The 27,970-nt window shown below is 42.8% G+C and overlaps 2 protein-coding genes across 6 annotated transcripts in view; both read right to left on the bottom strand.

Moving 5' to 3' along the window:
• Positions 1-2,727, bottom strand: part of LOC134216207 (uncharacterized) — a 579,247-nt gene extending 576,520 nt beyond the window's left edge. For all 4 annotated transcript variants that reach the window (XR_009980551.1, XR_009980552.1, XR_009980553.1 and 1 more), the window contains exon 1: positions 2,195-2,727. Coding sequence is in view for 1 of the 4 variants with exons in the window: in XM_062695158.1 (XP_062551142.1) it covers positions 2,195-2,281 (87 nt within the window). In the remaining 3 variants the exon portion in view is untranslated. The remainder of the gene's footprint in view (positions 1-2,194) is intronic.
• An 11,392-nt stretch (positions 2,728-14,119) lies between these two features.
• On the bottom strand, positions 14,120-26,688 carry LOC134212106 (uncharacterized). 2 transcript variants are annotated; one of them, XM_062689648.1, is made up of 3 exons: positions 26,631-26,688; positions 25,047-25,965; positions 14,120-15,074 (listed from the first exon to the last, which is right to left on the bottom strand). In XM_062689648.1, exons 2-3 carry the CDS (start codon positions 25,288-25,290, stop codon positions 14,143-14,145), a joined length of 1,176 nt encoding a protein of 391 aa, XP_062545632.1. In that variant the 5' UTR covers positions 25,291-25,965; positions 26,631-26,688; the 3' UTR covers positions 14,120-14,142. The 2 variants fall into 2 exon arrangements, with proteins under 2 accessions (XP_062545632.1, XP_062545633.1); XM_062689649.1 differs by lacking the exon at positions 26,631-26,688 and having other exon boundaries at positions 25,047-25,317; positions 25,376-25,965.
• Between the last annotated feature and the right edge of the window lie 1,282 nt (positions 26,689-27,970).

Raw genomic sequence — 27,970 nt, 5'->3', positions numbered from 1 at the left:
TCATATTCCATTGCAGAATATGTTCTATTCCTTAAATTCTTAGAATAATCTTCTTCTTTACTGCTCCTATAGAGGTTTTAACACTAAGAATAATTCTCTCGGTAAAAATATGACCATGTAGGGTGGGTGTACCAATTGTCGCCATACATAAGAACAACTATTTTCAAAAAATAAGTAAAAGGCATGTGGGTGGACTTTATATATCAATCGAAAGGTTTTACTTCCTACTCCTTAGAACAGCTGTGAAAACCACAATAAAATGTGTTATAATCATCAAAATTGATTAATCCATAATAGGAACGCATGCACCAGTTGTGGCACTATTCTCAATTTTGGTTCCTTATTTGGCAAATCCCATTGATTTCTTATGGGATTGGCCAAATAGGGACCACTAGTGCGACAACTGGTGCAAAGGACGTCAAAAAATAAGCAAAATCAATTTTTACAATTATGCTTTGCTTGTTTTGGAGGAGATCAAAGCTTTTATCGTATCATATGAATATGCTTTATCGATATGAACTTGGTTTGCGGTGATTTGATTGGCCATTTGGCATATAAAGCACTAGTGCGACAACTGGTGCTATAGCCACAACTGGTACATCTAGCCTATATGATAATCCATCCTCTTAATTTATCGTTTCAAGATTATTGTAAAAGCTTTCTGAGATAACATTATTGCGTCGAATCTTTCACTGCTTCTGGCTGCATAAAACATAAAATACAGCAAATAAAGCTATAGCTATTAGTCAGCATGTTACTGCTAGCTTTCTTTTCTTTGTATGAGTAGCTTTGCTCGTAAGTTTTGTTTTGATTCTAGCTTTCTGGATCTCCCCAGCATAGGAGATCCAGAAAGCTAGAATCAAAACAAAACTTGCGAGCGAAGCGAAAAATGCACTGTGAGCGAAGCAGAAAGCGATACGGCGAGGGCGAAAAGGGCCTTCCCTCTGGAAAATAACTAAAGACGTGTGGTTGGAGCTGAATGCTTCGTCATTCGTTTATATGAAAAATCAAAATTATGATATGCAATTAAGTTCTCTTTATAAACGTACGTACGTATTCATTGATGTTTTTGTATACAATATTCTATATCTATTCAAATATTCTATATCTATTCAAATATTCGTAATCGATCTTTCTTTTATACACTCTATCTTGATACACAAATTACGATTGTAAGATTTAGGTTCCACTTGATGTTTCAACGATAAATTCTACCAAAATACACTAATTCTCAATATGTTTTGCATTAAGCAGAGATTCAAAATGATAGAAAATAGCACTTCAAAAATTTAATCTATTTCTTTGCATAGATTTTATTTTTTTACTTTCGCCTTATGCCGCACCTTTAGATCATTTATGGTACGGTCGAATTCGATTTCCTCACAACTGGCCCCAATATTGCATTTTCACAATTTTTCAGCTTTCCCATTAAAACTTACTAACTCTTTGTACATATCGACGGTTTCGTGTAATACAGGCACAACTTAAAATCTGTAAATGTTCAGAAATGACGTTTTAAAATTTCGGATTACTCAAAAAATTAAGCTTCATTTTTTTTTGTATGTATGTATGGAGAACTATGATACTCGTTCAGTTCATGCAGAATTAAATACAGAATGTTATGCTGATAACCGCGACAAGTGTAAAGTTTATCAGGCAAAGACAATAGTATTTTAAAGTCTTGTATGCATCCCATGGTAAACAAATCGGTTAATAGTAAGCTTAAAAAGCGTGTCCGCAAGTGTGTACAATTAATACGCACATACAGACATTTTGTTTAATTGAATCGATTGATCTCCCAGACACTGCAGGCCTTCTAGCAAAAGTTCGATTTTAAGTAATCCTATGGCTAACGACTCAGTGTACGAGAAAAACAAAAATATTGATTTATTAATTTTTGATTTAATATTTCAATAAATTATTTAAAAAAATCTTCCAAAAAATGCTCAAATATGGTTAACTTTTTCAGAGCGTGTACAGAGCAAAGTGTTTCCGCTGCTGAACCACAACAAACACGTGCGAGTTGGTAAGCTCTATGAAAGATGCATATTTCGACAACTAAATTTCAGCACATAAACATTGGTTTTCTGTGCTGTTTACATTTGATATCAGATGAATATGCTCGAATAGCATAAATCCGTATCCCATTATAATATTGTATACTCTAACTTGAGGAATTTATCTCTCTACTCACCTCAAAAAGTTGCAAAAACCACTTTGGGAAGTCGCCATCCGATCCGAACTTGGCAGCCAGCACTTCTTGCAGGATTTCCTCGGCCATGTTTCTAACTTTTCAACACTGATTTATTTGCAAATGCTTTGAAACCACACTTCACTATTTATCACCCCAATCACACCAATTCACCCTAATTACGCATCTAATCACGACAAAATCACTAATAAACTGCTTGTGCACAAAATTCCTTCACTCTTTCACCTCTCCCACTTTCATTGATTTTCACTTGTATTTCGACCGATTTTCACTTCCACAATTTCACTGCAGTATGAAATTCAAACCATTTCTCTAAATAGCACAAATTGTCTACAAAGAGTTGACTAATTTCCAAAGGAAAACCATATCACGAAAGAAAAATTCACGCGAATCCGCGGACTTGTAAAACCGAAAGTCGAGGAACCGTCAACTTAGCAGAGAAGAAGCAAAACAAACGACTGCATGTTTGTTGGTTTGCCTGCGACGACGACGACGACGACCGACATGACAGCTGATTCCGCGCTCGCTCACAAGACCGGTTGTTTCGGTGTGTGCGTTCGGCAGCGGCAAACGCCGTAGAAGTCGCACCAACACGGAACACAAACTCTATTTGGCTGGCGCGGTCTTGTCTTGCCGGTGATCGCACATCGTCTCAAACCACGTGGTTAGGGAAACAGGTTCCTTTTTGGCCGTTATTTATTGGATTAGTGCGCGGCAGATGTTAAGGGATGCAAATTGCAAATTAGGGATAATAGTACATATAGCATTGGCTCGACCCTTTCCTACTTTGTATTTCTATCTTAGTTCTTTCTGTGTTTCACGTTATACTAAAACGATTCCTACTGTTATAACCTTCCACACAATCCCAAAACCTCCCGTGGTACCTATGAGAGGTCGTAGAGTTCTCTGCATCTTTCTTAAGTAGGTGTCCAACAGATCATCCTTCCCCTCCCTCAGCATTCGCAAGGACGTGGCCAGGACAGATCTCGACTATTGGAGAGTACATTGCTTCCATCTAAGAGATAGTGATTAGTCCCGAATCAATATCTGTGGTAACGGATAAAAGTGATACTACTCTCATACAATAATCTTGGCTTGTACCACCTACGAATTTGTGCGAACTGCTAAATGCTAATGCTAATGCTAATATAGCATTGGCACTCGTTATCATGAAGTTAGTAACAATGGTATGTTGCACCACAGAGAACCTACACATCATTTATTTAGTATCTATATATATTAGAGTGGGGCGTCAGGGTCATTTTTTCAAATCAATGGTTTTTCGAAGCCATTCTGGGTCCTGAACAACTGTGCAGAATTTGGAACCGATTGGTTGCTTCCACGCTTTCCGCATTGCGTTTGAAGTTTGTATGGAAATTAGTATGGGAGAACGTGTATTTTTGCATTTCTACTACTAGAGGTTTCAGTTCATCGTAAACCAAGTGGCACATTACGTTAAAGTATAACCCAAAGGATGCCGAAAAAGTTTGCTAAAGCAGGCACGTTGCTGGAACATCCACGAAAAAAGTTATAACGCTTCGAAGATTGAGTGTTCAAACCATATGCAAAAAATCATTTATTCTGTCAGCACTGCCGAACTAAGTGGAGCAATAATTTAACTGAGTGTTATTTCAAAATTATTGATTTTATAGGACTTTGGAGCTAATGGGAGATTTTCGGAATGATTTCACAAAGTAAAAATTCCAACTAGAAGGAAAATGTTCCGACCGATTTTAGTGCTGGCAGAAACATTGATTTCTTGCATATGGTTTAAACAATCAATTTTTTAAAACGAAATAACATTTTTTGTAGACCTTCCAGCTGCATACCTTCTTCGGCAAAGTCTTTTAGCATCTTCCAGGCTATATGCTAACGTATTGAGTCACGTGATTGATGATAGATTGACGCCGCTAAGAGCAAAAATGTAAAAAAGTACATTTTCCCATACTAATCTCCATGTAAATTTAATACGCGATGCGGCATGCGAGGTCGCAACCAATCGAGCCCATATTTTGCACAGTTGATTGGGGTCCCAAAACGATTCAGAAAAACCTTGATCTCACTTGATCGAACGAAGTTTGCGTTTTTCCATACAACTGCGCCCCACTCTAATATATATATATATATATATATATATATATATATATATATATATATATATATATATATATATATATATATATATATATATTGTATGTTGTATGGAAAAAGGGAAATTTCATCCAATCACGTAAGATCAAGGTTTTTCTACGTCGTTTTAGGACCCCAATCAACTGTGCAAAATATGGGCACGATAAGTTGCGTCTTCGCTTTCCGCAACGCAATTTATATTTATTTGGAGATTAGTATAGGAAAATGTACTTTTCTAAATTTTTGCTCTTAGCTGTTTCAATCTATCGTCAATCACGTGACTCAATACGTTGGCATATAGTCTAAAAGATGCTGAAAGACGAAAAGGTACGAAGCTGGAAGGTCTACAAAAAAAGGTTGTGGCGCTCCGAAAATTGATTGTTTAAACCATATGCAATAAATCAAAATTTCTGACAACTCTACCGGACAACCTATGGTTTGAACAATCGATCTTCGTAACGTCAAATTTTCTCGGCATCCTTTGGGTTATAGTGTAACGCAATGTGTCACTTGATTTACGATGAACTGAAGTTTTTCTAAAAGTAAAACTGCAAAAATACCGCTAACGGAGCCTGTTCAGTGAAGTACCAATTAGCCCTTAGCAAGGACCCAAGGTTATAGGTATTCGAAACATTCCCTACCAGTCTAACCTTTGTTGCCATACGTTCCGGGACGTACACAATTCTGTCACCTTTTCAAATGTTCGGCCGAAAATATCCATATCATCCGGGACACAAACAAATTAACTGGATCTGTTCAGAATGTTTCTATCGTAATGTTGAATAACCGGCACGAAAGTCCATCACCTTGTCGAAGTTCGCAGCGGAATTAGAACAAAATGAAGTGTTTTGCCAAAATATTCACGCAACTTTGCACACCATCCATCGCTTTTATCACTCTTGTAAGTCCACCCCAAGCAACCAAAAGTTCGGATAAGAGTACATCTCTGGCTTAATCAGCTCCAAGAGGAATCCTGAATAGAATTCTATTCAGCTCACTTTTGAAGTAGTTAACCGAACTATCAAGTTCACATTCAGGTATTTTCAAGGCCTTTAAGGCCTTTAGATTTTATTTTTATTTATCATCAGACTAAGGCCGGAGTGGCCTGTGCTGCACATAAAAGACTTCTCCATTCAGCTCGGTTCAAGGCTGCACTTCGCCAACCACGCAGTCTGCGGAGGGTCCGCAAGTCGTCCTCCACCTGATCGATCCACCTTGCCCGCTGTGCACCTCGCCTTCTTGTTCCTGTCGGATCGTTGTCGAGAACCATTTTACGGATTACTGTCCGACATTCTGGCTACGTGCCCGGCCCACCGCAGTCTTCCGATTTTCGCGGTGTGAACGATGGATGGTTCTCCCAACAGCTGATGCAACTCGTGGTTCATTCGCCTCCTCCACGTACCGTCCGCCATCTGCAACCCACCATAGATGGTACGCAACACTTTCCTTTCGAAGACTCCCAGTGCGCGTTGGTCCTCCACGAGCATCGTCCAGGTCTCGTGTCCGTAGAGAACTACCGGTCTTATAAGCGTTTTGTAGATAGTCAGTTTGGTACGGCGGCGAACTCTATTCGATCGAAGCGTCTTGCGGAGTCCAAAGTACGTACGATTTCCAGCCACTATGCGTCTCCGAATTTCTCTGCTGGTATCGTTATCGGCGGTCACCAGTGAGCCCAAGTACACGAATTCTTCAACCACCTCGATTTCGTCACCACCGATAGAAACTCGTGGTGGGTGGCTCACATTGACCTCTCTTGAGCCTCTTCCTATCATGTACTTCGTCTTCGACGTGTTGATGACTAGTCCAATCCGTTTAGCTTCGCTTTTCAGTCTGATGTAGGCTTCCTCCATCCTCTCAAAGTTACGTGCCATGATATCAATGTCGTCGGCGAAACCAAATAACTGGACGGACTTCGTGAAAATCGTACCACTCGTGTCAATCCCTGCCCTTCGTATTACTCCCACAAAGCGATGTTGAATAGCAGACACGAAAGACCATCGCCTTGCCGTAACCCTCTACGGGTTTCGAAGGGACTCGAGAATGCCCCTGAAACTCGAACTACGCACATCACCCGATCCATCGTCGCCTTGATCAACCGTATCAGTTTATCCGGAAATCCGTTTTCGTGCATTAGCTGCCATAGCTGGTCCCGATCGATTGTATCATATGCGGCTTTGAAGTCGATAAATAGATGATGTGTGGGCACGTTGTATTCGCGGCATTTCTGCAATACCTGACGTATGGCGAACACCTGGTCTGTGGTAGAGCGTTCACCCATAAATCCCGCCTGGTACTGCCCCACGAACTCTCTTGCAATTGGTGTTAGTCGACGGCATAAAATTTGGGAGAGTACCTTGTAGGCGGCGTTCAGCAATGTGATTGCGCGGTAGTTGCTACAATCCAGCTTATCGCCCTTTTTGTAGATGGGACACACGACACCTTCCATCCACTCCTGCGGCAGAACCTCATCCTCCCAAACCTTGGTAATCACCCAGTGCAGCGCTCGAGCCAGTGCTTCACCACCGTGTTTAAACAGCTCTCCTGGTAGTTGGTCAACTCCAGGGGCTTTGTTGTTTTTCAGCCGGCCGATCTCCTCCTGGATTTCCTGGAGATTCGGAGCCGGAAGTCGCATGTCCTGCGCGCGTGCTCCTAGGTTCATTACCATACCGCCACCGTTGTCTGCCATATCGCCATTCAGGTGCTCTTCGTAGTGCTGCTGCCACCTTTGGATCACCTCACGCTCGTTCGTAAGAAGGTTCCCGTTTATGTCCTTACACATATCGGGCTGTGGCACGTGGCCCTTACGTGAACGGTTCAACTTCTCATAGAACTTTCGTGCGTTATTAGCGCGGTACAGTTCCTCCGTCTCTTCACGGTCTCGATCTTCCTGCTGGCGCTTTTTCCTCCGGAAAATCGAGTTTTGTCTGTTCCGCGCCCGTTTGTATCGTGCCTCGTTCGCCCTCGTGCGGTGTTGCAGCAATCTCGCCCATGCTGCATTCTTCTCCTCAACTAACTGCTCACATTCGCCGTCATACCAGTCGTTTCTCGGATCCGGACCCACCGTGCCTAGTGCAGCGGTTGCGGTGCTTCCAATGGCGGATCGAATATCTCTCCAGCCATCTTCAAGAGATGCTGCGCCTAGCTGCTCTTCTGTTGGGAGTGCCACTTCCAGCTGCTGCGCGTAGTCTTGGGCTAGTCTACCGTCTTGTAGCCGCCCAATGTTAAGCCGCGGCGGACGACTCCGACGCGTGTTGATCACCGTCGAGAGTTTTGAGCGCAGACATACTGCGACGAGGTAGTGGTCGGATTCAATATTCGCACTGCGGTAAGTGCGTACGTTCGTGATGTCGGAGAAGAATTTACCGTCGATTAGAACGTGGTCGATTTGGTTTTCCGTTACTTGATTAGGTGATTTCCATGTGGCCTTGTGGATATTCTTGGAAGAAAGTGCCTCGGACTACCATTCCGCGGGAGGCTGCAAAGTTTATGCATCGTTGGCCGTTGTCGTTCGATACGGTATGCAGACTATCCGGTCCGATGACCGGTCTATACATTTCCTCCCTTCCTACCTGAGCGTTCATGTCACCGATGACGATTTTGACGTCCCGCAGTGGGCATCCATCGTATGTCTGCTCCAGCTGCACATAGAACGCTTCTTTCTCGTCGTAGGGTCTCCTTCGTGTGGGCAGTGCACATTGATGATGCTATAGTTGAAGAAACGGCCTTTTATCCTCAGCTTGCACATCCTTGCGTTGATTGGCTGCCACCCAATCACGCGTTGGCGCATCTTTCCCAGCACTATGAAGCCGGTTCCCCAGCTCGTTGGTGGTGCCACAGCTTTGGTAGAAGGTAGCCGCTCGATGCCCGCTTTTCCACACTTTCTGTCCTGTCCAGCAGATTTCCTGCAGCGCTACGAAATCAAAGTTGCGGTATGCAATTCATCGTAGATTATCCTATCGCAACCTGCGACACCTAACGACTTGCAGTTCCATGTTCCAAGCTTCCAATCGTGATCCTTTATTCGTCGCCCAGGTCGTTGCCGATTGTATCGAGTCATATTATCTTCTATGTCGTTCGTAATAGTTGTTTTAAAGGCGGCTTATTGGGCCTGCGCAAACCTCCTGTCTCGTCGGAGGGCCGTCGTGTCAGGGCTGTTTAGCGTCCCACCTAACACCAGGACTTGGGCTTGTGCGCTTTGAGCGGCACACGGTCGCTTTGGCGGAGCCTACTTGCGGATACATGCAGCTTTTTATAGAGGTTTAACAGGGCCCACTGTCAAACCCCACCACATCCTAGGCAGGCGCCACAACTCGCAGATGGCCTGGGGAGGGATCGTCAAGCCCTTGGACATAGTCCCTGCTGCCCCAAAGGTCTTTAGATCTAAACGCGTAATCAAAGCAAGGCCTTTAGATCTACACGCGTAATCAAAGATCTGTCCGCCTGTTTCAAATATGGTACATGCTCTGTGTGACTCATAGAATAGATTGTGTTCAAAGCATAAGTGCTTGGTCATCCAAAAAAATCCCGAAGCAAGGCCTTTAGATCTACACGCGTAACCAAAGATCTGTCCGCCTGTTTCAAATATGGTACATGCTCTGTGTGACTCATAGAATAGATTGTGTTCAAAGGCTATGTTCTTGGTCATCCAAAAAAAATCCCGAAGCAAGGTCTTTAGATCTACACGCGTTTGGTTACGCGTGTAGATCTAAAGGCCTTGCATCAGCATTTTTTTTTTGATGACAAAGAACAAAGGTTTTGAACACAATCTATTCTATGAGTCACACAGAGCATGTACCATTTTTGAAACAGGCTGATAGATCTTTGGTTACGCGTATAGATCTAAAGGCCTTACTTCGGAAATTTTCTGGATGACCAAGAACTTATGCTTTGAACACAATCTATTCTATGAGTCACACAGAGCATGTACCATATTTGGAACAGGCGGAAAGATCTTCGGTTACGCGTGTAGATCTAAAGGCCTTGCTTCGGCATTGTTTTGGATGTCCAAGAACATAGGTTTTGAACACAATCTATTCTATGAGTCACACAGAGCATGTTCCATATTTGAAACAGGCGGAAAGATCTTTCGTTACGCGTGTAGATCTAAAGGACTTGCTTCGGGTTTTTTTATGGATGACCAAGATCGTGGGCTTTGAACACAATCTATTCTATGAGTCACACAAAGCATGTACCATATTTGAAACAGGCTGATCTTTGGTTAAGCGTTGAAACTATATTTGACTCCGGGAGTCCTGCTACATCCCAGAAAAAGACGTTCCTAAGCCCCAAGCTGCTGGTCTAGAGCCAACGGCAGCTTCCGGAGTGGGCCCAGGGCGTTGAAGGTCGGGAGAGTTTTCGGTGGGGTGGTTCTAAATAAAAAAATAATTGTGTTACCTTTTATGTCGTTTAATCGCTGGCTGCGGGTATATGATTATCTTGGTGTTGAAGAGGCGGTAAAGTGTAGCGGTCGATCGAAGGGACGGTGACGGGGAAACCTCAAAGGGCGTTAAGCTTGGTGGCGTCTGTGACTCGGAGATAGCGATGAAAATTTGGATGGCAGCAGCGCCAATCGATAGTGGCGGGCCGGAGCAGGCTTTGCAGCGGCAAAAGGGCGGCCGATTGGTGATCTTTTGGAGAACGGTGGCGTCTTGGAGCGGCTCGATTGGCAGGAGCGTGCTCAGCGGCTCGTTGGCGTTCGGTTGGTGGCGTGTTCAAAAAACGGCGATGGCTCAAAATAGCTGGGTTGGCCAGAGCGAAAGATGGCGGACCGGGTCAAACAATTGGGCGCGTGGCCGTGCCACCGATACGTTGAAGAGCAACGATGCCACCCGGTGAATGGTAGCGTTCCTAGGCGATCTTCTGTCGAGCACACCCGAAATATTCGCCAGTCAATCGTTAACACGACGATAATGTCCCCTCCTCCAGGACGTTTTTCAGATCACGAAAAAACTGCTGATCAGCAAGAACACTCCGACTTCTCTCACTGCCAGTTTTTTTCCTCCTGGCTCCTCTTTTCCAAAGCCTCCAGCCCTGGTCGTCATTCTCGAGCTCCCCTTTTTGCTTTACCGTCATTGCTGCCACCTTTGTGTGGTAGGTGTTTGCACTTACCGCAGCCACCGAAATAAATTTTCAAACCGGCCGTTAACATCTAACTTTATAATATTTTTCCTACGACCCCACAAAACAACTAAAGTTACCGTTTGGTAACAGCGTATAGATCTAAATGCCTTACTCGGGATTTTTTTTTGGATGCCCAAGAACATAAGTTTTGAAAACAATCTATTCAATGAGTTACACAGAGCATGTTCCATATTTCAAACAGGCGGAAAGATCTTTGGTTACGCGTGAAGATCTAAAAGTCTAACTTCGGAAATTTTCTGTATGACCAAGAACTTATGCTTTATACACAATCTATTCTATGAGTCACACAGAGTATGTAACATATTTGAAACAGGCGGAAAGATCTTTGATTACGCGTGTAGATCTAAAGGCTTTGCTTCGGATTTGTTTTGGATGACCAAGAACATAGCCTTTGCACCAATCTGTTCTATGAGTCATACAGTGCATGTTCCATATTTGAAACAGGCTGATAGATCTTTGGTTACGCTTATAGATCTCAAGGCTTTTTTTTAGGAAATTCTTGGATGAATTTGAGCATAGATTGGAACACATTCCCGGTTTCATATCACAAAAACCATGTACCATGTCACGATCCATACTAGCGTAATATGACTGAGACTATCTTAGACTTACGGGGTTGCTCTCAAGCCTCAAGGCGGATCAACAACTCCCGGTTAATAGCTCAGTAACATGAGACCCCTGAACTGTGTCGCAGGGCCGGCATGCTACTGGGTAATTCGGAGGGGCTACGCGGAACAACGGGTGTAGAAACTGCGGAGTTATTTAAATATTGCACTTGTGTAATGGAATTGTGTTGTTGGGCTTGACTATGGACGTTTATTGAGAAAATCTAATTAGTAGGATAACAATTTATTGGGACTATTGTGGGTTTGATTTGTTCGGGGTGATTATCCGTTGTTCGGTACGTACCGGGGTTTTTCTGGACGACGATGGCGAGCGCTCGCAGCAGACGGTGAGTTGGTTGTCGACGACGGCTTGATAGGAAGATGGCGGGTTGGTAGCTTGATCGACTCGGGACGATGGCGGGGTCGCGGGATGCCTCGATTGGTCGAGATGGCGGCTTGCCACTCTCTGGACGCTATCGATGAAGCTTCGGCGTGCCCTTCGTTGACTCAATCGACGGACCACGGACGAGACGGAAATCCTTTGTGATTAGACCAAGATCCAACGCGGACGTTGACTCAGTCGATCGTGCTGCGTGAGGTCGCTAATCTAGCGAATAATACAAACAAACAAAAGGTCCTACGGACCAGAATAGTTTTAAAACTCTTCCTCCTGGCTTTTCTGGTAGTCCTAGTTACCTGAACGAACTATTAGGGGCCACAAGATGTCGTTCACTGTTATTTAAAAATCACTGAGGCACTATAGAGGCACTCTCACTCACGGCTTACTTGCACGGACGCCAGTGTGCTAATGAGCAATTATCTTTACCCCAGAGGTATGCAGACCTTTTTCTTTTCCATGGAGTTTTCCCGCCCAATCGTCCATACTTCTATTATCCTTATCCACTCCTTCCATGTCGACCAACATATCCTTCTCCCCCTTTTACCACAGTAGACCAACATGACCCATTCAATCCTTCTTTAATTGGTTTTACAATTCTCACATTAACATTTTTCACATTACAAATTAATAACAATGTTTACACAACTAACTTTTACATTTGATTTTCGACTAATCCTACTTATTTTACACAATTCATATTAAACAAACACAACAGTTTCTAAACAAGACACAAATTGAAATTAAATCTAAGAGATATGTAACTGAACGGTTACATGACCTACAAACCAACACCTAGCAAACAAATAGGTAGAAGCCCCGTCCATTATAAGTACCAATTTTAAATTTTCAAAGTCCCCAGTAGGCACCAACATACAATAGTCCCCCAATAGGTTTTTTTACGTCGTTTTTTTAAAAAACGCGGTTTTTTTTACGCGGTACATGGAGCGACGTAAAGAAGCCTTAGTGTATTCAAATTGAAACTTTACCTGCTTTACAACTTCAATTATCATTTAGCATTAGCATTAGCATTGAGCAATTCGCACAAATTCGTAGGTGGTACAAGCCTGGACTATTGTATGAGAGTAGCATCACTTTCATCCGTTACCACAGATATTGATTTGGGACTAATCACTATCTCTTAGATGGGAGCAATGCACTCTCCAATAGTCGAGATCTGTCCTGGCCACGTCCTTGCGAATGCTGAGGAAGGGGAAGGATGGTTTAGTTGGAAACCTACTTAAGAAAGATGCAGAGAACTCTACGACCTCTCATAGCTGCTACGGGAGGTTTCGGATTTGTTAGTGTGGAAGGTTATAACAGTAGGAATCGTTTTGGTAGAACGTGAAACACAGAAAGAACGAAGAAAGCCCACAGAAAGAACCACAGAAAGAACTAAGATAGAAATACAAAGTAGGAAAAGGACGAGTCTGGAATTGATTTTCCACGACCTCCTGCTTATAAGGCAGAAGCGCTAGCCACAAGACTACCAAGCTCGTCTACTTAGTGCTCAATTATCATTTCCTCAGTTATTAATTAAAATCATATTTATGTCCGCCAATTGCATGAATATGCATCTTATCTGGGAAGCACAGTGGATACGCTATGCTACACCCAACCGGCGGTTGTTAGATTTTCTAACAATTCTGTATGAGAATCTACCAAAACCTGTATAAGAACTGGGCATATGCGAAATTGCTAGATTCTTATACAAATATTGTATAAAAATCTAACAATATTGTAAGCTTTTCTTACATTTTTTCTCATCTAACAATTTCGCATATGCCCAATTCTTATACAGATGGTGGTAGATTCTTATACAGAATTGTTAGAAAATCTAACAACCGCCGGTTGGGTGTATGGGTTTCGAGAATGTTTCCCACCCGGATTCCGGAAAACACTGCCGCAGATTTGTTGAGTATTAGTGCCAGTTTTTTATCACCTCATTGCCCTTAGTAGAGATGCGGCCTCGAACCGTGTATTGTGGCGTCAAATTGTATATTCAGTGTTATCTATGTTACAGGATCAAAACGTGGTCAAATTAGACTGAAACTCCCAATAGACGAGAGTCTGTACTATGGAATTGCGGAAGATCAATAGAACAATTGGATTGAATGGGAAAATCTTAAGCAGCATATAAGCTCTGTGGGGTCCCTAATTCGGTAGAACATGTAGGAAGCATGTAGGAAGCTTCGTATACCAATTATGGCATCCCAATCGGTATAAATAAGGGACGCGCTTGCCGATATTGCGGCGTGCAAGGCGTGCAAACACTTAAGAGGTCTTCGGTCACCCAACAGGCCATCTGACGCTCAAGAACCGATCAGCTAAAACCCTACTGATCGATTTTCGCCTTAAGGGCCATGCTAAGGTAAATGTGACATAATATCCGGAAAATAGCGTTACAACTGATCAAACCAGAAACACTAATGTCCAAGTTGGCTGGCGTAAGATAACAAATGTTAATTGGACATCTGCATCAAACCGGAACCATCATATGGCATCCGTATTTAAATATCCCTTAGTTGAGCCAAGCCTTGACAGGCCTTAACAGGTGAATAAATGGGGTAGCACCATCCAAATGGCAATGGGTATTGGATTTCGGACAAATCGAACAATTATGGTTTAAAAAAATATACAAATTTATTCACATCCTACTACATATCCGTGACCTTCGCACTGCCCTTATAGATAAAAGTAATATCCATATGATTATGTTTCAACTTACAAAGTATGATGATCACAAGCGGCCGCACAAATGACAAACAGTAGTGCAGCAACGAGAATATCAGTCCCGATTGTTTGTCAAACTCCGGATACTTGTGCCTGAGTATCGGTTTCGAGAGCACTTCGAACAGCAGAGATCCGTACAGTTTTTGCAGCGATAGCGCAACGTACGACAGCGAAAGGAAAATCGACACCTTCAAAATGAATGCCACATTTTCGTCGATTTCGTTCGGTTGTATGAACCTTTTACCTTGGAAGAACTTGAAAATGGTCATACCGGTGGTGACGATCAACGTAACCGTGGGGATCACGATTCTAATGGAAATGACTAGCCACTGGATGATGTAGTGATTGGTGCGATCGTTGATCAGAACGGTGCAGAACTTTACATCCTCGTCGGTTGCGATCACATCGGAAAACAGAAACAGGGGCAGCGATTCGGACATGGCGATGAACCAGATCAGTAGTACAGGCCATATGACCGGGATGCTGGTTTTCCGATGCCGGTAGTCGATGGTTAGCGATCGCTTTTGGCTGATGTTTTCCGTTGCAACTTCGTAACTATTTTCCTCGGCAGTCATGTAGTCGGAACTGCAGTCTATGTCATGGCACGGATTGGTTAGTTCATCATCGGCGGTCGATATCTGCTGCGCCAGATTATAAGTGGAGATCGAGTGAAAGTTCAGTCCAATGATGAAGTAAACGATGGCAATGTTGGTGAACGACTCGAAACCGATGTAGAATGTGCACTGTTCGGTTTCGAATGTCCACTGTTGGTGGACGATGTAGAACAGCTCCCAAATGCTTATCAGAAGCGTGCAGATATCCAGAATTGCAATTTGTAGAACGAAATATAAGGCACCTGAAAAATAAAAATGTAATTATTTAATTTGATTTATTGATAATTTGAATGCTTAAATATGTGAGCAGTAAGATGCCTATCTGTATCATAGTTCTTCATCGTAAATTGTGCCGTCTAACTGCAAATCACTGTTTTTGAATGTTTCTGCATACATTTTTGCATATAAACTTCCAACGAGTTTAGAACTGGCCAAACGTTGATCGATTTGGCTGAAATTTTGTCCAGATCATCAGGGCATCAAATAGAACCGAATAAGAGGGCGGCCCATAAAAAAATTGGAAAAAGTTTTTTCCATACCAATTTGAGCCACCCTACTCCGGAGATATGGCCAAAAAAAAATTACTTGAAAAATTCTCACTCATGCCTAAACATGCCTCAGTGCCTAAAAACACTTATCATTAACCGATTTACTCGCAATGGTTTCATTCGACGCGCAATTTTGCTTCATTGTTTCCTGTTGAAAAGTGCACAGATCGGACTATAGGCTCCAAAATTATGGCCAAAATATATTTTTTACCATGAAAAACGCGTAAAAAATTCTCACTCAAATTTTAGGCATTTATCCTTAACCGATTTGCTCGCAACTAGTTGCCATCAACGCAGAATCTTGTTTCTCATACAACTTAAAAAAAAATCTCAAAATGTATGGCCATAATTCGTTTTTTTATACGCAAGCCCCGTGCCCAAAACTCATTCATTTTCTGGGCACTCTACTTTATCGGTTTGTTCGCGTTTGGATTCGAAGCAGAATCCTGTTCTATTGTTTCCTAGGGAAGATCCATTAATTACGTAACGCAAAAAATGGTCATTGTCAACCCGCCTCCCCTTGTGTCACACTTTTTGTATAAAACATCTAAAAATTTTGTATGGATAGTCAAACTTCGCTCAACCGCCCCCCCCCCTCTAAGCGTTACGTAATTCGTGGACGCTCTCCTATTGAAAATATATATATATATTGTGTATCCGGAATAAATTTATACCGCTTTTTATACCGAAGTTGGATTTTTCTCCAGATACAGGCAACTTTCCCAACTTCGGAAGTAGTGCGCTGGATTCCCCTGAAGATGCGCTAAACAACGCATCCAACAGTTTGACAGATAAAACTTCGGAAGAAAGTTCGGTTCGGAAGTTCGGACTTCCGAATTCTAAGTTGGTGCTACGCCGACAATAAATATATATGTATATAGGAGAAATCACTTTTTTGGCACTTATAGGGGAAGGTGGTCAGTTGTCGGCACTCTTTTGTTTTCGGTTCATATCTTTTGTCCAATTGCACGCAATAATGATGTTTGCATACCGATGGTTATACAACAAAGCCACAAATTGGCCATCTTGGAAACCACGTACTTTTTCTAGTGATTTTTCAAGAGCACGAATTGAGAGAACAACAACGCCCATGGGGATGAAACATCCGTAGAACGTTTGATTACTCATGCTAAGCAATCGACTTTAATTTCAGCATTAAGCAAAAATTATTACGCTGGATTTGAACTTTTGATACTAGGAGTAGAAAACCGTGTGGTGAATTTGAAATTCACCACATGACTTGATTGTATAATCACCTTAAAGGCATAAGCTAATAGCTGGCGAAACTCTATGTAGCTAAAGCAATGATCCATTCTCACCCCGACGATGATATTGAAAAAAATTAAAAATAATTTGGTCAAGTGTTAATTTTATGCCGTTAAAAAAAAGTGGTCGGTTGTCGGCATCCCAAAAAATTCACTCAAAATGGTAAAATATGATTTAGGGGCGTTATAGATGAAAATATCAAGATTTATTATGTAAATAGCATTGGAATTAATTACATGTAAACACATTATACATATTTAAACAAATTTTGCTTTTCCCGTATACCGTAAGCATTAAGATTACTCCTCACGGAATCCAAGTTTCAAAGTGCTCGCGTTTTCGGGGGCACACCACTCGATACGGAAGCAACGCACAACTGTCATTTTTCTTATTTCACGCATGCTGCAACGCAGCAAAGCTAGATCTACAAAAATGACACTTGTGCGCCGCCTCCGTATCGAGTGGTGTGCCCCCGAAAACGCGAGCTCTTTGAAACTTGTATTCTGTGAGGAGTGGCCTTAATACGTTCTAGTGAACTGTGAACATGAAAAACAAAATATTACAAGCCCTGTCTTGAACATTCAACTTCTGGATCTAAATGCCGGTACCCTACCATAGATGCTACTTAGCAACTCTTGAAATGCAGCGCAATTTTGACAATCATAATATAATTAATATAATGTAGAAAGTTTAGTATTAACAAGTGCTTCGATATTACAAATTACGATACATTCAACATTTATAAGATTTGAGTACTTCATTGTTGCATGTAGATCGTAGGGTAAACTGGGGTAAAACGCACCCCCGGGGCAAAACGACCTTTTGGCATTTTTGGCGGTGTTTCAGACATATTTTCAGGAATGTTTACTGCTGGACTGGTAGTTCGAGATCCGAACTACATGCGTTGTAGCAAATATGCTCGAAAAATTGCTGAAAATGTCCTCAAAAACGTCAAAAGGTCGTTTTGCCCTGGGGTGAAGATATTACCCCAGTTTCCCCTACATGGAAACTGCATATGATTATCCAGATAATGATCATGCATAACAACGATTACGCAGCATTTCAAATGATTCTGCGCACATTATTTACGATGTTGAAATATCAACAACAGTCATGTTTTTTTTCTACCTCCGGGATATTTTTATTTAGATTTAGATTATTATTAACATTAGTGCATTGATATGAAGTTGCAATAAATAATAAGATCATTGGCATATAAGCACTTCAAAGGAATGAAGTAAGTGAAAATAAATTATTTATATCTATAAGGTTCAGTGGGCTACGTACGTACAAAGCTCATCAATATGCGATTTGCATAACAACGCGCGTCTGTATAAACGTCATTTGCGATCTAAACCGATTAAACTGATATTGTTTATCGGCTCACCAACAGCGTCTGTTCTCCATGTTAGGGGCGGCTAATCATCGTCCGAGTGCCAGCGAGGGACTCTAAGTGAAACTGTGCACCATGGTCCACCGGGAATAAGGAGGAATGGTCCTCCGGAAATTTATGGGGTTTGGTGTCAGGCCCTGCAAGCCAGCCTGACATAAGCAAAAAAAAAAACATAAGCAACGAACAATCAACAAGAGAGTACGAACCGGAACCATCGGCGAAGACTACTGCGACGAAAAGGGACTAGTGATTGGAAAATCGGTTCGTGGAATTGCAAATCTCTCAACTTCATCGGGAGCACACGCATACTCGCCGATGTGCTCAAGGACCGTGGATTCGGCATCGTAGCGCTGCAGGAGGTTTGTTGGAAGGGATCAATGGTGCGAACGTTTAGAGGTAATCATACCATCTACCAGAGCTGCGGCAACACACACGAGCTGGGAACAGCTTTCATAGTGATGGGCGATATGCAAAGGCGCGTGATCGGGTGGTGGCCGATCAATGAAAGAATGTGCAGGTTGAGGATCAAAGGCCGGTTCTTCAACTTTAGCATAATCAACGTCCATAGCCCACACACAGGAAGCACTGATGATGATAAGGACGCATTCTACGCGCCGCTGGAACGTGAGTACGACAGCTGCCCAAGCCACGACGTCAAGATCATCATAGGAGATTTGAACGCTTAGGTTGGCCAAGAGGAGGAGTTTAGAACGACTATTGTGAAGTCCAGTGCCCACCGGCTGACGAACGAAAACGGCCTACGACTAATTGATTTCGCCGTCTTCAAGAATATGGCCATTCGCAGTACCTACTTCCAACACAGCCTCCCGTATCCGTACACCTGGAGATCACCACTGCAGACAGAATCACAAATCGACCACGTTCTGATTGATGGACGGCACTTCTCCGACATTATCGACGTCAGGACATATCGTGGCGCTAACATCGACTCTGACCACTATCTGGTGATGGTGAAACTGCACCCAAAACTATCCGTCATCAACAACGACGATAGAGCGACTGAAGCAACCTGATGTCGCCACTGCATACGCGCAGCATCTCGTGGCAGCGTTGCCGGAAGAGGGTGAGCTCGATGGGGCCCCTCTTGAGGATTGCTGGAATACAGTCAAAGCAGCCATTAACGACGCAGCGGAGAACAACGTCGGGTATATGGAACGAAGTCGACGGAACGATTGGTTTGACGAAGAGTGTAGACAGATTCTGGAAGAGAAGGACGCAGCGCGGGCGGTCGCGCTGCAACAAGGTACCCGGCAGAACGTGGAACGTTATAGACGGAAGCGGAGACAGCAGACCCGCCTTTTTCAGGAGAAGAAACGCCGCCTGGAAGAAGCGGAGTGCGATGAGATGGAACAGCTGTGCCGTTCTCAAGAAACACGTAAGTTCTATCAGAAGCTCAACGCATCCCGCAAAGGCTTCGTGCCGCGAGCCGAAATGTGCCGGGATAAGGATGGGAGCATCTTGACGGACGAACGTGTGGTGATCGAAAGGTGGAAGCAGCACTACGAGGAACATTTGAATGGCGCTGAGAGTGCAGGCAGTGAAAGTCAAGGCAGCGGAGGAGATGACTATGTCAGTTCAGCGGACGATGGAAGCCAACCAGCCCCCACCTTGAGGGAAGTTGAGGATGCCATCCAACAGCTAAAGACCAATAAAGCAGCTGGTAAGGATGGTATCGGAGATGAGCTCATCAAGATGGGTCTGGAAAAGCTAGCCACTTGCCTGCACAAATTGATAGTCAGAATCTGGGAAACTGAACAGCTACCGGAGGAGTGGAAGGAAGGGGTTATATGCCCCATCTACAAGAAAGGCGACAAGCTGGAGTGTGAGAACTTTCGTGCGATCACCATCCTTAATGCCGCCTACAAAGTGATATCCCAGATCATCTTCCGTCGTCTGTCACCATTAGTGAATGAGTTCGTGGGAAGTTATCAAGCCGGCTTCGTTGACGGCCGCTCGACAACGGACCAGATCTTTACTGTACGGCGAATCCTTCAAAAATGCCGTGAATACCAGGTCCCAACGCACCATCTGTTCGTTGATTTCAAGGCGGCATACGACAGTATAGACCGCGTGGAGCTATGGAAAATTATGGACGAGAACAGCTTCCCTGGTGTGCAAAACTGTGTGAAGATTTCGGGCGAACACTCCAGTTCGTTCGAATCGCGCCGGGGACTAAGACAAGGTGATAGACTTTCGTGCCTGTTGTTCAACATTGCACTAGAAGGTGTCATGCGGAGAGCCGGGTGTAACAGCCGGGGTACGATTTTCAACAGATCCAGTCAATTTATTCGTTTCGAGGATGACATGGACATTGTCGGCCGAATATTTGCAAAGGTGGCAGAACTTTGACTGAAACGTGAAGCAACAAAAGTTGGACTGGTGGTGAATGCGTCAAAGTCAAAGTACATGCTTGTGGGTGGAACCGAGCGCGACAGGGCCCGCCTGGGAAGCAGTGTTACGATAGACGGGGATACTTTCGAGGTGGTCGAGGAATTCGTCTACCTCGGATCCTTGCTAACGGCTGATAACAATGTTAGTCGTGAAATACGAAGGCGCATCATCTGTGGAAGTCGGGCCCACTACGGGCTTCAGAAGAAACTGCGGTCAAAAAAGATTCGCCACCGCACCAAATGTGTCATGTACAAGACGCTAATAAGACCGGTTGTCCTCTACGGACATGAAACATGGACAATGCTCGAGGAGGACTTGCAAGCACTCGGAGTATTCGAGAGATGGGTGCTTAGGACCATCTTTGGCGGTGTGCAAGAAGACGGTGTGTGGCGACGAAGAATGAACCACGAGCTCGCCCAGCTCTACGGCGAATCCAGTATCCAAAAGGTAGGTAAAACCGGAAGGGTACGATGGGCAGGACATGTTGCAAAAATGCCGGACAGCAACCCTGCAAAGATGGTGTTCGCTTCCGATCCGGTAGGTACGAGACGGCGTGGAGCGCAGCGAGCGAGATGGGCAGACCAGGCGCAAAACGACTTGGCGAGCGTGGGGCGCATTCGAGGATGGAGAGATGCGGCCTCGAACCTTGTATTGTGGCGTCAAATTGTTGATTCAGTGTTATCTGTTTAGATGTAGACTAAATAAATTAAATGAAAACAAATGTCATCTCTTGTTGTTGATGTGTTCGTTATTGCCCAAAAATGGTCTAGTAGCCTAGAAATATGGTTATAGACCTGTGCAGGAGTTCATTAAATTCACTCACCCGATGGATTATGACAATTGAGCGTGTCGTCCATTCGAACAAAAGTTCATTTTGCGTTCATTATGCGATTTTTGCGTTACGTAATTAATGGATCTTCCCTAAGTCAACTAGAAATTTATATACAGAAGTGGGCCGATGACTCATTTAATTCATCAACCCTCTCAGGTTAATCCTTGGTTAATCCATATAACCAAAAGATATTGTCGCGCTTATCTTTTTTTAGAGTGCTGCGGCGGTCTTACACTCGCAGGCTCGACTGCGAAGGTAAACGTCAAGATAGCCGCCGTGTTAAAAGATAGGCAGAATTTTCGCGCTCAAAACAAAACCACGTGATTTTCGCGAAATGGCAGCAGTGCTCGATTGGGGTTAGGGACAAAAGGTCGAAAGACAAAAGGTCGAAAGGACAAAAGGTCGAAAGACAAAACGTTGAAAGACAAAAGGTCGAAGGGACAAATGGTCGAAAAGGACAAAAGGTCGAAAGGACAAAACGTCGAACGGGACAAAAGGTCGAAAGGACAAAACGTCGAACGGGACAAAAGGTCGAAAGGACAAAACGTCGAACGGGACAAAAGGTCGAAAGGGAGAAAAGGTCAAAATAGACAAGAAACTGAAACGGAAAGAATCGATCTCGCACCAGAGTTGAAATGACATTTAGGAAGCCTAGATATTCATCTACACACTTAAATAAATTACCGAATTCTCAACAGCTGAGCTCTCGGTAGTCACCTCAGTAAATAACATCAATGGTTTACCGAGCACTCGGTTCAGTACGCTCGAAGGCTAAATGTCAAATATTACTGAGCATATCAGTAATCAGAGCATACAATATTCATCTTCATGAAGCAATTTCAGTCCGAATTTTGACAAACATCGCATGATTATTCAAAACATAGAATGACATAGTCAGACGACTACTCCACCAACTCATTCATTCGGCTGTCACTGAATGTGCTTACTGTGTGCAGGAAAAAACATAATTAGCATTGTTTTTATTGATGTTTACCTTTGAAAGTGCCTCGTGGATGAAATTCGGATTCAGTTCTATGTGATAAACTACTTTACTCATTTAAAACTTGTTCAGATTTCAGATAATTTATCAATTTGTAGAACGTACATAAATATTCAATGACCAATATTCAATCGAATATTGACAGTCCAGAGCCGACTATGAATGTGTCTGGAAGTGAGCTGACAAGTGAAGAGAGGTGCACGTCACCAAAAATTTTCGATTATTTTACACTCTGTCAGTAATCATTACCAAACACTCGGTAAAAAAAGCGCCGATGGATCTTCCTTGAAAAAAACTGGGCTCGGTAATAAAAAAAATGCTTGTATTGCGCGAGACAGAGTTGTCCTATTATACAGTTGGCAGAAAAAAATGCTCTTTTATTTTTCACTATTTTTAACAAATAAATTAAATTCATTCAATGAGTGTATTTAACATAGGTGAATATCTAGGCTTCCTAAATGTCATTTCGATCTGTCACGCTGCAGGCACGCGCATCGAAAATACACCAGCGTGTAATACACGCCGGTTTATTTGATGTGCGGCGTGCGCCATTTTGACAGATTGAAGTGACTCAAACATCCATCTATTAGTTGTACTCACTAAATAAATATTATTCAATTGTTGACAATTGTTTTTGCTAACTGTGTAGGGCAACTCTGGTGCGAGATCGATTCTTTCCGTTTCAGTTTCTTGTCTATTTTGACCTTTTGTCCCGTTCGACTTTTTGACCTTTCGACCTTTTGTCCCGTTCGACGTTTTGTCCTTTCGACCTTTTGTCCCGTTAGACGTTTTGTCCTTTCGACCTTTTGTCCTTTTCGACCATTTGTCCCTTCGACCTTTTGTCTTTCGACGTTTTGTCTTTCGACCTTTTGTCCTTTCGACCTTTTGTCTTTCGACCTTTTGTCCCTAACCCCAATCGAGCACTGCTGTCATTTCGCGAAAATCACGTGGTTTTGTTTTGAGCGCGAAAATTCTGCCTATCTTTTAACACGGCGGCTATCTTGACGTTTTTTTGGAATACACCCAACTTGTATCAACTTGTTCTTTATCGATCTTTTGCTTCTTTCGACCTTTTGTCCTTTTAGACCTTTTATCCCTTTCGACCTTTTGTCCTTTTCGACCTTTTGGCCCTTTCGACCTTTTGTCTCGTTTAACCTTCTGTGCCGTTCGACCTTTTGTCCTTTCGATCTTCTGTCTCTTTCGACGTTTTGTCTTTTCGACCTTTTATCCTTTCGACCTTTTGTCTTTTCGATCTTTTGTCTTTCGACCTTTTGTCCTTTCGACCTTTTGTCATAGATTCGCTCGATTGTATTAGTGAGAGGCAACCGGAGTCACTGAGTACATGGAGAGTGTTTATTATGGCAAGTGCATACGGTTGGTAAGATTTTCATTGACTCTGTCATATTTAGTGACCGTTGCGATTACCTGAGAAGCAACCAGCAGGAAGCCGCAATATTCTATTTTATCTCGAGATGCATAATAATTCCGTTACATGATAAAGATGATCGCTATCGTCGCTGTCCGAAACATCCATTGCTGGCGAGGATAGAGTGCTAAATGTCAATAAAGAAAAAATACATACGATTTGACAGTTCGGTGGCCAACATGTTTCAGACAGGAGAACAAAGGGAATCGAAGCGACAATCTTTATCTTGTCACTAAAGTATCTTTTATAGAACCAGTTTTTTTCCTTTCCTTAAATAACCAAAATAGAGTCAACTATGGAAACAAATCCTAAACAATACTCGATCGAATCGAAACTGCGTACCGTAGAATACCGCAGGTACAAGGAGTTAATGATCTATAATCACATCAGCTGTTCGGGGTTATTAATCATATTGCATATCAAATATTTGCTAGATTTTTTCTAACATTATGGGACGGCAATGCGGTTGTGGGCAGTAGACAAACTATGTCGGCATTAGTTTAATAACAAAAAAAAAACTCCGTATTTAGTTTGATTAATTTCAAACGGGGGCCCTCCTTAGCTTAGGGGTAAGAACGCTAAGCTGCTAAATAAATACTAAGCTGTGGTGAGGCGGCAGTAATTCGCGAAGTCGAAGCAAAATTCTTCACACAAACAATGACAGTTCTTTATGGGTTTTTACAGTAGAGCAACGGAGAGGAGGAGATGGCGGCCATGTTTCACTCAAACTCTGACAGATAGCAATGGGATTTCCCATAGGAGGGAAGAGCAGAATTTGCTTCGACTTCGCGAATGCCAATAAGAAGAATCATTTTATTTTTTTTACATGAACACCCCTAATAATTGGAACGAACAGTGAGGAGGTATTCTTAAGCAAGGAAGTGTGTAAACTAATTAATATATGTAGCCTTTTAGCTAACGATAGACAAATAAAATGTATTTTCCTGGTGTAAGCACCGGGTTTAACGCACTTGTCAATGCCTTCCGCAACAGACTCATAATCGAAAAATTTTAAACGGAGAAAGCCACATATTAAGGTTCCCCCAAACACACGCGATGCGATGCGCGTTGGTATGGAAGCATAAATAGAACATTGCCGGCAGCGACCGAACGATAGAATCGCGGCGACTAGTTGTCGCCGTCGCGGCGATGTAATCGCTTAGGTCTGGGGGAGCCTTTATCATGCATATTGAAATGCACTGCCACAGAAGCATATTTTGACACAACTTATACATTTAGTTCTACACATGAATCATCGAAAAAAGCTAATTAATTATCGCCTTTTCTTCGCAACGCTAATTATATTCTGTTGTTCTTTACACGCATGGAATGCTTACCGCTATATTTTGCTTGCAGAATTCCTTTGATGAGAATCAAATTCAGCAATATTCCTCCACCGACGACAAATCCAATGTATCCATACAGCGCCAGACCCTCTGACCACGGCTCAAACAGCTGATCGTTCATACTGAACTCCTCTCCCACTCGGTCCACTTCATTGCTGAGTACCTCGACCACATCGAAGACCTCATTTTGGGCTCCGATCCGTTCTTCTACGATGCTGTAATCATCTCCAGCCATACTTGAGAGTAGTTCAGATGCAAATCTCTTCTCCGTAAAAAAAAAGTAATTCAAATTTGCGCTTACGAAACCCCCTATTCCTTACTGTCTACGGAATGCCGTTGTTCCACGCACGCCCGGAAAATAGCCAAAATATTCCGCCACAGACTGGGGCCGGCCCCAGACACACCATAACAAACAGTGAAAACAGTTTTTTTATGCCACCAAGCCACTTCAACTGTCCTCACTAACTAATTGCTTCGCATTTGATGGCTGATCGGTGTAATTCACTTTAAAAAACTCAGTCTTTCGTTGCATTATTCCGTAACCGGCAAACTACTGCACAATGACCACTTTAGTCGGCGTAGTGACACTACATCGCTGTTTCTTTTTATTAGATGAGCGGGCTCATCTGGATAAGTCCAGTCGCAAACCGAACTAACTGACTGCCGCCGATGCTCTGAGATGAATGCAGGATCCGCGGCGAAGAGCCATGTGCTATCACCAGAGAGTGCGCCGCAATGCCACCCATTCCATTGGGGCGCTCATGCCGGCGTCGTCGTCGTCGATGGCTGTCGTTGGATACCTTTCGGTAGGGTGTTGCAATGTTTTACATTGTTGTAATGATGATAATGAGTATAAGGTGCTGAAGTTTTCGAATTTCATTGAACACTAATTATTTAGGTCGCAATGTCCCTGTTGAAAAATGCAATGTCATAAAACTGAAAAGAATTCTCGAAAAAAAATACAACCGAATTGTTACAAATATTTTATCAAAGGCTATTTGTTATATTTTTATTTTGGAGAAGGATTGAGGAGGCAACGGTGGTAGTATTTTTACTCATAAATTGACAAAAAATACTTATCATTGCATGCTGATTTGTAGGCATACCAAAATTTATATAATAGATAACAATGATTTGCAGAGCTGTTTTTAAATTTAGTCTTGATTTGTTGAACAATGAAGATGGCAACTTTATTGAAAGAAATAAGAATGTAAAAAAAAATTATTGAGAAGAGGTTTTTAGAATTCTATTGAACAATAGTCTTGAATCATCCTAAAATGATAGGAGTGCCTTCAAACGAATTGAATATTCAAAATCGGGTCTCAAACAGTCTTTCAAAAAAAAATATACTATTACGGGACATCCTAATTAATACTCCTGCGTTGTCGGTTGCGGAGGTGGTGATGGATGGAGTGCAGATGATGTGCAATGAGGAGTGCCGCCAAACAATAACAACTGAGGCACTTCCAACAACGTTGAAACCTAAACCGAACACTCGACTGCGGCTGAGGTAGGAAAGACGCGAAAGCGAACTCGGAGAAAGAAGCTGTCGCAGACAACGAGACCAGTCCATACCAAATAAAGCGACTAACACTTATATGAAACGCATTCGATCACATCGCGGCTTAAACTGAAATTAAAATCACGAGACCAACAGATTATAAGCTAAACTGAGCTTTGCGCGCGCTTTAGCGAAGAAGAAAGAGCTGTCCCGGGTAAATATGGTGCGTGGCAAATCGACTGTTGACATATTTTAGCATGCCTCAATTGAGTTTTTAATTAGACGAGCTGAATAAAATTTAATTCAATTTGACAGTATGTTTGAAGCGTATTTGTTCAGTGACTAGTCAATCATTCCACATATGCACGGTAAAACTATAAGTGACTATAATCAAACGGAGAGCCATTTAGATTTACTGTACTGATTATAGATTAAACATATTACCAGTTTAATTGATAAGAATGTATGCGCCACGAGCAGCTGTTCACCATACCTAGGGCCAACAAAAAAAAACGCTAATTGGAACATAGACCGTTTTAGCCCAGAAGGAGATATTAGTCAACTTGTCAATGCCGTTGGTCAAACTCCAGAGAACACACCCCGCGAGATTAACCCTTAACGAAACATAACTTTTATCCCCGTTATGAGACAACCGATGCTGACGATCTGCAAGACAAAAGAAACTTCTATAGTCAATTCGATAACTCGGACTATGAGACTATCATGGGACACCATGATCTTAGAGACCGGAACGGGCGGGTAATGTAGTGTAAAGAACATAGTGTCCCATAGGTGGAAGATCGACAGCATGAGAAGTTGGACCATATGGTTCAGTACACGCTAACAGAAAGATACCTTGGTGAAAAGATTCTTCGTTGTAATAACTGAAGTCTTGTACGCAGTTTTTTTTGTTCTAGCTGAGCAAATTTTGTCATGCCTACCTCCAGAAACAAAAAATCACATTTTTCGGCGATTTCAACCAACGCAATGCAGATTTCATTCCAGATATTGTCAATGTAATTATTTTGCTTCCAATAGTTGGAATCAATCCACCACATTATCCAGAAAATATGGGAGGATGAAGAACTGCCTGCCGGCTGGTTGGATGGCCTCATATGCCCAATCTATAAGAAATGGCACAGAGAAAGGGGATCGCCCTTCTGAACTCGGCGTACAAAATCCTGTCGCGTATCCTGTTTAACAGACTGAGACCGCTTGAGGAGTCCTTAGTCGGCGAATACCAGGCAGGTTTTCGTGTTGGCCGATCAATGACGGATCAGATGTTTAGGCTGCGGATGATCCTTGATAAATTCCGGGAGTATAACTTGCAGACTCACCATCTGTTCATTAATTTGAAGAGAAATTGTGAAGAGAAATGAGCTATGGCAGACAATGTCCGAACATGGTTTTCCGG

The sequence above is a fragment of the Armigeres subalbatus genome, chromosome 2, assembly GCF_024139115.2.
Source record: "Armigeres subalbatus isolate Guangzhou_Male chromosome 2, GZ_Asu_2, whole genome shotgun sequence".
NCBI lineage: Eukaryota > Metazoa > Arthropoda > Insecta > Diptera > Culicidae > Armigeres > Armigeres subalbatus.
Note: the sequence above shows the minus strand (reverse complement) of the source record. Positions and strands in the feature narration are given on the sequence as shown.

Coding starts and splice junctions, on each gene's coding strand:
- LOC134212106 (XM_062689648.1), bottom strand. CDS start 25,290: ATGGCTGGAGATGATTACAGCATCGTAGAAGAACGGATCGGAGCCCAA. Junction 15,075..25,046: donor TCTGCAAGCAAAATATAGCG/GTAAGCATTCCA, acceptor TTTATTTTTCAG/GTGCCTTATATTTCGTTCTA.